At 40.7% G+C, this 13,967-nt stretch overlaps 1 protein-coding gene across 1 annotated transcript in view; it reads right to left on the minus strand.

Annotated features, from left to right (window-relative positions):
* Positions 1-13,967, minus strand: part of FHOD3 (formin homology 2 domain containing 3) — a 267,638-nt gene that overhangs the window by 207,780 nt on the left and 45,891 nt on the right. Inside the window, exon 6 of the mRNA XM_053466092.1 lies at positions 7,819-7,913. Within this exon, the coding sequence (XP_053322067.1) occupies positions 7,819-7,913 (95 nt within the window). The remainder of the gene's footprint in view (positions 1-7,818; positions 7,914-13,967) is intronic.

Raw genomic sequence — 13,967 nt, forward strand, 5'->3', positions numbered from 1 at the left:
CTCCGGCTAGGTAAGTAAGTATACCCGGCGTATAAGACGCCCCCGACTTTTGAGAAGATTTTCTTGGGTTAGAAAGTCGTCTTATACGCCGGAATATACGGTACCCAAAAATGGCATTTGCACTGAATAGCCCCACTTAAGTCAAGTCTTAAACTACCAACCTTCCAAGTTAAAAGTACTATACAGCCTGGTGTTATCCTGATGTGTACTTTGAAAGTTAGTCAGTGCCTCCTCAGGATTTTCAAAAGTTTTTGTTGCATTCATTACGGTGGTTCCAAATTAAGCCAGGTATTGCATTGAACAACATATGTTTTTCTCCACCAACATGGAAAACAGGGACTAGGTGTACTTCAAATAGTAATTTTATGGTTAGATGTTAAAATTTTAGTTTTATCTAACGATAACAGCTCTAGATTCCTCCACAGTCTCTCTGGTCCCAGTCGGTGGGCTCTTTAAATGGCATGTGACGTATATTGATGGGCTGTTGCAGTGGCGAACCCAGTCTTGATTAGAAGCCAATAGGCTCTTACTCCACACCCTGGGACTCATGACGGCTTTTGATCTATGATACATCACCTCCAGCTAGCTGACCCCTGGCGCATTCATAATTATACACACCTATGCATGGCTCACTCTTCCCTTCCACATCGACTATATCGACTACATCCTTCTCTCCTCACACCTCTTGTCCAGGGTCCACCAATCCAAAATTGAAAACATTGTTATTTCACACCATGCCCCAATATGGGTGTTGGTAATACTTTCTAAAGAGCGAGGCGATACACAGGCATTGGTGATTCCTATCCTAGCATATTTATTCGAAAAGGATAACTTTAAGCAGACTCTTGAGACCGCGTGGGCTAATTTCACAGATGATAACATATCACACATTGATCAGCATTTAATATTTTGGGAAACATCCAAGGCAGTGTTACAGGGTCACATGATAGCCAATGATGCAAAGTACAAAAAAAGAGTGACACGAGGAATTTCATTCTCTAAATGCACGTCTTCAACACATTCTCAGACTATAAAACATACCAAACTGAATCCAATTACAACAAATCTATGCAAGAAAAAAACATTACACGCAGTTATACAAAAGAGGGCTCAAAATATTCTAGACAACTCAATAAACAAACCAAGCTAGTTTACTCAAAACCTAGAGCAGGGAAACATATGATTGGAAGCCCGGTGTTGTGGACATGGATTGCGTCGTCCATTATTAGTGATTCACGTCACAGACGCAACATCTGTATCTCCCTTTGGATAAACCACTCCCCTAACTGTGGCATATATTACAATATCAATTAGTTATATTGTTTATACTTCTATTGTTTTAGAAGTGCATTACCTCTACCACCAGGTAGCACTAGAGAGTGAGTGATGTGTACATCTATTGTTTATCTAAGACCATAGATAACGGCTACCTACATGAAAAGCCATGTGGGCTATACCAGGAACAATGGGATATCAGGAACTCCAGGAAGACGGGGGAGGAGTAGAAGGGACTGGAAGGAGAAGAAGGAAGCAGCATGGCAGAAGCTAAGGGAGCTGCAAAAGTTTGCCAGAGAAAAAGCATGAAATAGAAAGCTGCTCTTCCATCTTGGGCTAGTTAAGTGCCAAGAAGCTAGGACTAGTTTAGTGCCTAGTATTGTAACTAAGAATTAGAAAACAACTACTGAAAGAATCCTTTAAAGTCTTCTATATGATCCTGGTATCTAGAGCCATTTTGGAAACTGAACACCAAAGGAGTCATTTGATATGCTGATACTCTCTGAAGTTAGGTATTACAATGTTATTAGAATATAATTCTTGACTGTCTGTAACTTTGTTATGGTAACCTTTTTCGATATATTGTTTTTACCACTAGAGGTATTAATAAAGTATCATTATATATCGTAACATCTGTTGGTATTCGTCTTTACATAATTTAACTGTATTCCTGAATCAAATTTATTGTTGTATTGTTAGATGTGTTTTATATTTAAATTGTGTATTTAAATATTAGCATAATTTTGCATAAAACAGGCCACGACCACAACACCTGGGCAGAACAGCACCGCCAAAAAACAGCCCCCACAAGCCCTTTGATCACTCATGCAGGAGTGATCAAAGAGGCTCCTTCCCGCAATTACCGGTTTACCAGCGATTGTGTCCCAACTGCCAGGCAGCTTCAGGGACAGAGAGAAAGGTTTTTTTGGTCTCCACATAAGTGTGGAGACCTGCCCCAATCACTCCATTAAGAGCAATTGTGCAGCTTTAACCCCTTCAATGCCGTGATTGTGTATGACACGATCACAGCATTGCATGGGGTTAATATTTGTCCAAACAAACTAAATATCAGTCAAGGCTGTGCTCCTATGGATCATCAGCATTGAAAGTTAAAAATAAATAAACAGCAATAACCTGGAAGTCAAGGGTGCTTCCAGGTCAATTGCTGTGTGTAAAGGATCTAAAGCGGTTAAAACTGTTAAAACAGGTGTAATTCAACAGTTGTACCTAATAAAGTGATCAGTGAGTGTATATTGTTTTTATAGGTGAAAGTGAAAATTTTTCCTTTTTTCCTAATTTTCCCCACATTTTTAGATATTTTTCATACTAAATGATGGTGTGTGTGTGTGTGTATATATATATATATATATATATGTATATATATATACCGTATTTGCTCGATTATAAGACGACCCCCCAAAATCTGAATATTAATGTAAGAAAAAAAGAAAAAGCCTAAATATAAGACGACTAAAGTTTTACCAGTAAATGTTAATTCATGTAAACTATGTAAACTATTTTTTTTAAATAAAATGATTGAGAAAAATATTTTGTTTTTGATTCCTTTTATTTTCCAACCTGCCCCCCAGTTATGCACATCTGCCCCCAGGCTCGCCACTCTGCCCCATAAATGCCTTAAACCCCCTATATGCCACTGTGCCCCATGATATGCTTTTTAACCCTCTAAATGCCACTGTGACCCATGATATGCCTTTTAACCCTTTAAATGCCACTGTGACCCATGATATGCCTTTTAACCCTCTAAATGCCACTGTGATCCATGATATGCCTTTTAACCCTCTATATGCCACTGTGCCCCATTATATGCCTTTTGACCCCCTATGTGCCACTCTGCCTCCAGAAATGCTTTATACCCCTATATGCCACTCTGGCATTTAGGGGGTTAAAAGTCATATTATGGGACAGAGTGGCATATAGGCAGGTATAAGGCATATGCTCTGAAAAATACCCCTCATTATATAATCTGTTTCAGTGATTCACAGCAGTTACTACTTACAGTCCCTCCCTGCAGTAACTCTGACAACTGGCCCCGCCCCTTCCTTTCTAAAATTAATATTTGGGCTGCTGAAAGTTAGGGGAGGTGGGGGTTAATTTAGGGGCAGTTGTGGTTAATGGGGGCGTTTAGGGTTAATTTAGGGGCAGTTATGGTTAATGGGATGTTTAAGGTTAATTTAGGGGCCGTTGTGGTTAATGGGATGTTTAGGGTTAATTTAGGGGCAGTTGTGGTTAATGGGATGTTTAGGGTTAATTTAGGGGCAGTTGTGGTTAATGGGATGTTTAGGGTTAATGTAATGATGAGGACTGAGGATTAATTTAATAAGGTTAACTTAAGGTGCAGTTAGAGGTAAAGGGGGGCAAACTAAGGGGAATCTAAATCCTGGGGGCAGTGACGATTAACCCAGTACTTTATAAAAGTATGGTGTCAGTGTGCTGTGAACGGGTCTATGTCTCTATGAGGGGACTATGAGATATCTGGGGGGTATAAGGCATATAGGGTATATAAGGCATATGTGGGGAGGGCAGTGTGGCATGTCTGGGAGGCAGTGTGGCATATCAGGGGAGGACGGAGTGGTGTATCAGGGGGTATAAGGAATATCGGGGCACAGTGGCATATCTGGGGAAGACGGAGTGGCATATGTGGGGGTAGAGTGGAGTGGCGTATGTGGGGGTAGAGTGGAGTGGCATATGTGGGGAGGGCAGTGTGGCATATATGGGGGTATGTGTCATATGTGGGAGGCAGTGTGGCAAGCCTGGGCTCAAATGTGCATAACTGGGGGGGGGCAGGTTGGGAAATAAAGACAAGAAATACATTTTATCAAAGTTTTTTTTATTCTGCCATTTGTTTTTAACATAATTTGTTTATTAAATTATTTTAAGTAAATGAAAAGTTTACATTCATTTTTTAATCCGATTAATCGATTAATCGAAAAAATAATCGGCCAACTAATCGATTATGAAAATAATCGTTAGTTGCAGCCCTACTGATCTCTTTGAAGTAAAGACTATGACTGAAACTGGCAGTTATTTTTCATTCTTTAATTAGACCCTGTTGCCAATATATATATAAATATTTGACCCTGCTGCCAATATATATAAATATTAGACCCTGTTGCCAATATATTTTATAATGAAAAAATTGGACACTACCCAAGCATTTCCTTGGGCCCCTCACCAAAAAAATATATTTGCCACACTAACTGAAGATCAGGGTAAGACTGTGAGAGTCAGTACAGTCTTCCCTCCTTCTGACCGCACGTGACATTGAGAGGTCTTCTCCCCCGTAATCATCCCCAGAGTCCCTTTTTCCCCTTATTCACTAACCCAGATTTGCAGGTATAGATCAATTGGAAATCACATAAAAACTCCCCTAAATTACAGGCATAGATCACAGGTTGCACACCCCAAAGCCAGCCTTGGTATCCATATTGCCCACATATAACCTGGATGGAAAATCACATTACAACATGGCCTGCATTGGCAATACACTCCACACCTTACCTTCACTAATAACCCACCGTTTCAGGGCGGCTCACCTGCCCAAATATTTAAGCATTGGGAGGCGGGGGGTTCTCTGTAAAATAACACAACTTAACAGACTGTCAAACAGAGGTCACAGGGTGTGGACTCTTGTCCAGGGATAATCATGCCATGTTTGCGTTTCTCAAAGTGCAAAGCTATATATACACATACAAGCTATAAATCAGTGATTTCGCATTTTACGGAGCATGACTGGTGTAACACTCTTGATATCTTTATTATGACAGGCTTTTCTCCATATGAAAAGAGTTCTGCCAATGGTGGCATATATGGAGAGGACATACAAATTAGCACATCCTGCCTACCTTTCCCCAGATAAGATGCACAAAATAGGATGGCTACAGAGTAGTAATTGTCCTAAATGTTGGCAACCAAATGCTGATCATAATGCATGGTTTACAGTCCTGTCAAAACATTAAACTTTTCTGGCAGAGACTTAAACTGTCCCCTAAATTGGTGGTTCTTGGCCTAAACAAACGTACTGGGTGGTTTGGCACCAGGATGGGACAAATTGTTACAGCGGTTGCTAGGAAAACCATTCTACACCTGTGGATGAGGCAGGAGGACCCGATTGTATCACTTTTTCAATGTAAACTACGCTTTCTATCTAAAACCGATTGGACAAACCTTTGAAGACATAAAGAAGAAGCAGCTAAAAGGTTTATTGGCACTTGGGAGTACATATATTACCGTATTTGCTCGATTATAAGACCACCCTGATTATAAGACGACCCCCCAAAATCTGAATATTAACTTAGGAAAAAAAGAAAAAGCCTGAATACAAGACGACCCTAAAGGAAAAGAGTTTTACCAGTAAATGTTAATTCATGTAAACTATTTTTTTTAATAAAAGCTATGATTGAGAAAAATATTTTTTTTGTTTTTATTTCCTTGTATTTTCCAACCTGTCCCCCAGTTACACACATCTGCCCCCAGGCTTGCCACACCAATATGGCACTGTGGCCCATGATATGCCTTTTAACCCTCTATATGCCACTGTGCCCCATGGTATGCCTTTTGACCCTCTATGTGCCACTCTGCCTCCAGAAATGCCTTATACCCCTATATCCCATTCTGGCATTTAGGGGGTTAAAATGCATATTATGGGGCAGAGTGGCATATAGGGAGGTATAAGGCATTCCAGGAGGCAGAGTGACATTAAAGGAGTTAAAAGGCATTGTATAGAGCACTCTGCCTCCAGAAATGCCTTATACCCCTATATGCCACTCTGGCATTTAGGGGGTTAAAAGGCATATTATGGGGCAGAGTGGCATATAGGGAGGTATAAGGCATTTCAGGTGGCAGAATGCTCTATTAAATACCCCCTTAACGCCACTCTGCCTCCTGAAATGCCTTATACATCCCTATATGCCACTCTGCCCCATAATATTCCTTTTAACCCCTTAAGTGCCAGAGTGGCATATAGGGGTATAAGGCATTCCAGAAATGCCCTATGCCCCCATTTAACACACACACACACACTTACCGGTGCTTCCAATTTCCTGCTGTATTGCCGGAGCAGCGGGTTGACGTCTCCTTCCGCTGCAGCCGGAAGGAGGTGGAGTTGGCTGCGGGGGTTTGTCTGCGTCCGTCGCATACCTTCCCCGCACCGGTGCCGGGAACTCTGATCTCAGACAGCCGGGGAAGGTATGCGAGACGGACGCAGACAACCCCCGCTGCTAGCCACACCTCCTTCCGGCTGCAGCGGACGTTAGAAGTCAACCCGCTGCCCCGGCAATACAGCAGGAAGCACCGGTAAGTGGCGGGGGGGTTAAATGGGGGGGGGGGACAGGAGGATCCAGGTCCCCTGCAGCGGTGCGGGGGATCTGGATCTTAGTCTCATAATCAGACCTCTATTTGAGGTCTGATTAGAAGACGACCCTGATTAGAAGACGAGGGGTATTTTTCAGAGCATTTGCTCTGAAAAAAACCTTGTCTTATAATCGAGCAAATACGGTAGACTGAATTTTCAATATTCTAAATGATATTGTTCCCAAACGATACAAGGGAAGCATCCGCTTAATCCTTGAGGCAATCATCACTAGACTGACATCTGCACTGTTAACTTTATTTACATTTTATGAATGAGACCACTGTCTGGAAGAAAGGAAATTAGACTCCTGTGTTGATATTCTAAATAACATATACAACATATCACCTGTTTCATTATACTGTGTGGTAAAGTGTATGGGAGAGTGGTTGATGGGATATATATCTCACCTGGTTACCTCAGCCAGGCATGGTAGCAAACCCAGGTGCTCTCAGGTGAGGCTTCCTAAGCTCGTTACTGGGGAGGAAGCCTTAAAAGAGAGGGCTGTTAGGTTTGCAGAGAGAGGAGAAACTGGGGGAAGGAGCAGCTACAGCCAGCGCTGCAGCCGACTAGGTATGAGGCTTTACCCATGCAAAACCTTTTACTTTGCTTTGTGCCAGACCTTGGCTTGTAGAGAGGTATCCGGATGTTTAGTTAGAGCCGGACAGGCTTAGAGTTTGTTTTGTTTATAAGGTGCTCTGTGCCTACAGCATCTAAATAAACCCGCTTTACGTTTGAAACCGGTGTGAAGACTGTCATTGCCGCCCCATGCGTGAGCTGTTCCCTACAATTGCTATAAAGTTACAATGTTTCACTTTAATGTATAAAATCAATAAAAAATGTGAGTTATTAAAACGTCAAAAAAAAATTCTCTGTGTTTTTCACATTGCTCACATGTTTTGTTCAAGAAAAGTCTTCAAAATGGCTAGTAGTAAATGCTTTTCTGGGCCCTTTAAAATAAAAAAAATTTAATACTGCAATATATGTTAATATATGGTCTCTTTTCAAAACAAAAGTGGCTGATAATTTTGTGAGAGGCTTTGCATTGAGCATTGTAGTACAATATATACACTTCTTACAGCTTAGCTAAAAAACATTGCGGTTTCAAAACACTGTACATACAACAAATGTCAAAATAAAAATTGCATATTAGTTATAAGTATGAGAAAACTCACCTTTGCTCCAATAAGAGTGTATAGCCACTGGACTGTCTCATTATGGTTAATGATTCCATTCATTCCATCCACATATAGCATAATTTGTCCCAATGCTGCAAAAAAGAAAAAATATTATTTGTTTGTAGTTAACTATTAAAATTTTCCTCATCTAATATAAATAAACTTTGCCAAAGCACCATACATTGATAGCCTGGGGGGAAATCCACATTTTGACAGGTTTCTGTTTGATTATCATAATAAAAAATATACTGTTTAGCATGTCCACCTATTTGACAACATATATTGCACACAGCCTTAATCATGGTTGATTCATTACCTGGAAAGTCTAGGATGAAGCTACTGGCAACAGTCATCTGCTTTAGCATTGTCTTGATGGCACTAATTCAACATTGTCCACTGCTGCTACCCTCGGTTAATTCATCAGTCCTGTATAGACCTCACACTTACCCAGTGGCACCTGCCTCATTACCTGTTTTATATAACAGTGCTCCACATGAAAAAACCTGGTGTGTTATTTCAGCTTCTTTGGGGTAGCTGGGCCTTGCAGCATCTTTTGTCCCTTTGGGGGGCCTGTATTATTAATATAGTTTGCAAAATTTAATGTGCCTGTCCTGGAGGCTTATTTCAATACCCGAAAAGTACAAATTCAGTGTGACAACCCCAGAAGTACAAACAGTTAATTTTAGTGATGCACCCTCACGTTTTGGCTGGCTCCATGTGTCCCCTTCGTCTAGCCTGCAACCAGAGGTGTATGTAAGGTATGGCACCTATGGCTCGTGCCATAGGCGCCATTTGAAAGGGGGGCGCCAGGGAGCGGCCGGGCTAACTCTTAATCCTGGCAGTGATAGCATTAACTGAGCATCTAAACACTGTAGCTCAGCTGTCACTGTCAGGAAAAAACATCTCATCTGATTCGGCACAGCCACAACATAAGAATCAGACGAGATGTTCTGTATGATCTGAGGTCTGTGGACCCATTCGGCATGGGCGGCCGCAGCGCAAGCTAGTTAGTTGAGAAGGGGGGGGGCACAGAGAGGAATAAACCATTGTTGCGCCGGGGTGGGCGCTGCAGTGCAGGGGCAGACCATTGTGGGGGAAGCAGGGACTCCTTCCCTGCTGTGTATAGAATAGTTTTGAGGCAGAGGGTACCCGCTGCCCTATAACTGTATAACTGTTCCACTGGGGAGCATGAAGGAGTAGCTGCTCCCCTCTGGTGACCTTGGCTCTTCCTTTCTCTCCTGGCTCCTCATTGATGTCACATCCCGATTCCTGGCAGGATCTGCACTAGCTGTGTGAAGAAAGAAATCCAACTGGCACAGAGCAACTGGTAAGGAATGTGTAAAGTGTGTGTTTGTATGGCCAGTTTGTATGTGTCACTGTATTTCTATGGGTTTCTGTGTTTTAGTGTGTGTAAATGTATGTTTGCCAGTGTTTGTGTGTCAATGAGCATATATGTACCTAAAAACACTGTGTAAAGTGATCTCTCCCGCCAAACGTTGCTTCATCCTGCCAAGACACCAACAATTAACACCTTCAGCGCCAGGCAGAACCAGCGTTTTAGATAGAAGGGGGGCGTCGCTGCACAGAAGCTGCGTTGGCACTGTGGCTATCCGAAGCTTAGCTACACGGTGTGGCTATTGTCCTGAAAAGGACAATAAAGGATCATAGCAGCCCACCCCAAGCATCAGGCAACACTCATGTTGAGGTGAAAACAGGACTCCTTTATTTAAACCAAATACAGCGCTATATATACAAGTAAGAAAAGGGGCAAGACAAATATCACAGGATCTAATTACCATGTCAGGAAGGAAGGCATTAGATCAAATCCTGCAACATAATATCCAGGGGAACAGAATGACATAAGACATAAATAATTATATTAGTTGGGGACGTAGACATGGAATGATGATAGACATTTAATTGTCTTGAGACAGACAATGGCTAGGACACAGAGATTACAAGAGTTCACAGGATTAACAGCTACCTGTTGTGTAATTGACAATTAGGTATGCAGCAGTGACACCTAGTCATACCTACAAGGGGTTTTAAGACAAGGGCAAACTCACACAATAAGACTAAACACCTATAAAATCAACAATGCAAAGACAATCAGCCTTCTTCCTACAACAGGATGTCCACCTGACAGTTTTGAGAATGTGTAGTAAAACATAAGGAAAACCAGTAGAAACTGACCCCCTGTGTCCACACACAGAAGTCTCAACAAGGCCTGGGCCCATAGTCTGTAGGGAGGAGGCTGGCTTTCAGGCCTCTCCAGGGGCCCCAGTGATGGAGGGTTCTGTTACAAGGGGTGTCAAACTTTTTTCAGCAGTGGGACACTTCATCAGAAACGTATATGTGTAGGGCTGCAACAGCTAATCGATAAAATCAATAATAGATCATGAAAATTGTTGCCAACAAATTTCATTAATGATTAGTTGAATCGATTTTATCGATTATAAGATGAGGGGTTTTTCAGAGCAAATGCTCTGAAAAATACCCCTCATTTTATAATTCGGTTCATTCTATGTCACTTACAGCAGTTACATATATACATAGTTACACAGTTCATAAGGTTGAAAAAAGACCTAAGTCCGTCAAGTTCAACCCTTCTACCTAACCTTCCTATTCTTGATCCAAAAGAAGGCAAAAAAAACCCTAATGAAGCTACTTAGAATTCTGCCATCAGGGGAAAACAAATTCCTTCTTGACTCCAAGAGGCAATCGGATTTCTCCTTGGATCAAGAAGCTCTAAAATATTAATGTTATTCTATTTATATCCCTGTATGTCATGCCTTTCTAAGAAAATATCGAGGCCCCTTTTGGAGGTATCTAATGTATTGGATAACACCACCTTGGTGTGAATTCCATACCTTTATTGTCCTCACTGTAAAGAATCCCTTCCTTTGTCGTCTATGAAACCTGCGCTCTTCCAGTCTCAGAGGGTGACCTCTTGTTCTTTGTATATTTCTGTTAATGAACAGGTCACTGAAGAGCTCTTTATATTGGCCCTGCATATATTTATATAATGTTATCAAATCCCCTCTGAGATGCCGTTTTTCTAGCGTATATAATTTTAACTTTTTTAGTCTCTCTTCATAACTAGTATCTCCCAATCCCCTTATTAATTTCGTAGCCCTCCTTTGCACTTTTTCTAATTCCATATTGTCCTTTTTAAGGACCGGTGCCCAGAATTGTACCACATATTCAAGGTGAGGTCTTACCAATGACCTGTAAAGAGGCAAGATAATATCCTCCTCCCTTGAATCAATACCTCTTTTTACGCATACTAAAACCATATTGGCCCTTGCAGCTGCTTGCTGGCATTGCGCACTGTTGTCAAGTTACTACTTACAGTCCCTCCCGGCAGTCACTCTGATGATTGGCCCCAACCAATTATGGTTGATGGGGTTTTTAGGGTTAATTTAGGGACAGTTATAGTTAATGGGGTTTTTAGGGTTAATTTAATGCTGAGGACTGAGGATTAGTTTAATCAATTTAATAAGGTTAGCTTAAGGTGCAGTTAGATGTAAAGGGGGGCAAACTAAGGGAAATCATAATCCTGGGGGCATTGAAGATTAATCCTGTATTTATTTATAAAATTATTGTGTCAGTGTGCTGCAAACAAGCCTGCGAATCTGAGGGCACTATGTCATATCTGGGGAGGATGGAGTGGCATATCTGGGGGTATAAGGCATATCAGGGGGCACAGTGGCATATCAGGGGGTATAAGGCATATAGGGTATATAAGGCATATGTGGGGAGGGCAGAGTGGCATATCTGGGAGGCATGTGGCATATCTGGGGGTATGTGGCATATCTGGGAGGCAGTGTGGCAAACCTGGGCTCAAATGTGCATAAGTGGGGGTAGGGCAGGTTGGGAAATAAAAACAAGAAATGCATTTTTATCAAAGTTTTGACCTGAAAAAAACCTTGTCTTATAATCGAATACGGTATATAGTTTTTATAGGTGAAACTGTAAAAATATTTCCTTTTTTTCCCTAATTTTACCCACATTTTAGATATTTTTCATACTAAATGATGGTTTATATATATAATTATTACTTCAAAAGAAAGCCCTACTTGTGCTGAAACAAAAACAATATATGATTTGTGTGGGTGCACTAATTGAGAAAGAGAGAAATTACAGTTCAAGATAGACATAGCAAAAACACAAACTGCTCTGGTCTCCTTACCCATTAAGTGTACACAAACAAGTTATATATTGTTTTTTTTTCCAGGACAAGAAGGGCTTTCTTCAGATACTTTGGATCACATTATCTAATTTCCTATAGAATAATAAAATATGATGAAAATTGAAAAAAACCAAAACTTTTTCTCACTTTTATTTGAAAAATCTTTTAATCCAAAAAAGCTAATGAATAAAACCTGCTAAATAGATTCTACTATTGTCCTGAGTTTAGAAATACCCAATGTTTTTCTGTTTTTATTGTTTTTTTCTGCAAGTTATTGGGCAATAAGTACAAGTAGTGTTTTGCTATTTCAAAACCATTTGTCCCTCATGTGCTATTTCGGGTATCTTTGAAGCCGGCCAATGCAATTTACCCCATCAAACCATATATTTGTGAAAACTAGACACCGTAGGGTATTTCAAATGCTGGTATTTTAACCTTTTCCATGCACTACTACAACCCTTTGTCAAACTTTGTCGTAGCAATTTATTTTGTGTTTTTTTTTTATTCACAAAAATTGTGCTTCAGGTATGGATTTACAGCTTCTGGTGTATGCCACTTTTGAAACAAGTCCATAATATGTGTTCATCAACATCTCCCGACATCTCCCGGAAGTGCGCATTTTTTAACTTGGAACTTTTACATCTGGGGCTACTGCCCCCATGTCCTTATAGGACCATCTTTGAAGCCAGCTTAATCAAGTTATCCCATCAAACCATATATTTTTGAAAACTAGACACCCCAAGGTATTTTAACCTTTTCCATGCATGATATTCTACCACCAGCCTTTGCCAAAGTTTGTGGCAGTAATTTTTTTACACACAAATTGTACTTCAGGTATAAATTTATAGTTCCAGATATACGTCACTATCAAACAACAATACTCATGAGTACAGTGATACCCCACATGCATGGGTTTGTCTGGTGTTTGGGGGGCTAAAAGGCCACATTTGGGATGCGCGCTTTCCCCCCATTTTGGTCAGTCTGTGCCTATGCCCTAACTTTGAATGGTTTGAAGGGATAAATTGGAGTGGCCGGGTTCATTTTTTAAAAAAAAATTAGACAGCCCTTGGGTATTTGAAATGCTTTTACTTTAACTCTTTCCTTGTGTAGACGTTTGGGAGGATACATCACTAATTTTAGCACTTGCTCATAATAATAAACTTTATTATTTTATTTTATTCTTTTTGGACTTTTTTTTTTTTTTACATTTTGCTGGAACTGGATGGTTCCTCTGATTTACAATTATTTTTAAATGTTACCGCTTTTTTTTCCATATATATATATATATATATATTTTTTTTTTTTTTTTGAAAATATTTTACTAATCACATTGTGATTATGAAGCTGGGCTCCATTGGCTTGCATGGTTGAATGCAGTACCTGTATTCAACCTGCAAGTGGAGCCAGAGTTTTCAAGAGGCATTTCAGTGACACCATTGAAGATCATTGATCGCCTCCTAAAAGTGGAGGAACTACCGGGGTCGCAGGGGTCGCGACTGCGGCCGGGCCCTGGAGTTCTGCCAGTCAGGGGGGCCCAGCGGTTGCTGAAAAACGACCGCTCGGCAACTCTTGTGGGGTGGGGGGGGCCTTAACAGATTCTCGCACCGGGGTCCTGAGGTTTCTAGTTACGCCCCTGCCTCCTAAACTTTTAAAAGCTGTATGGTGGATTTTGACACCCCGGGGAGGGGCCCCTGATGCCGATCATTGAGCAATAATATGCATGGGTTCTACTTTTCCATTTAGTATTAAGATTTCTTATACACTTTTATTGAAACAATTTTATAATTCTTAATTTTATACACTTGCCAAATTTGGTTCACTTTAATACACTGTCACTTTAAATGTGTAACATAGTACACATTATCATTTTATATGTATGATGTAATATAGGGATATTAAGAGGTATAAGAGGACACGTCTTGCTATTTATATTTGTCTATTTGGCAAACACTTT

This window comes from Spea bombifrons, chromosome 5, assembly GCF_027358695.1.
Source record: "Spea bombifrons isolate aSpeBom1 chromosome 5, aSpeBom1.2.pri, whole genome shotgun sequence".
Lineage (NCBI taxonomy): Eukaryota > Metazoa > Chordata > Amphibia > Anura > Pelobatidae > Spea > Spea bombifrons.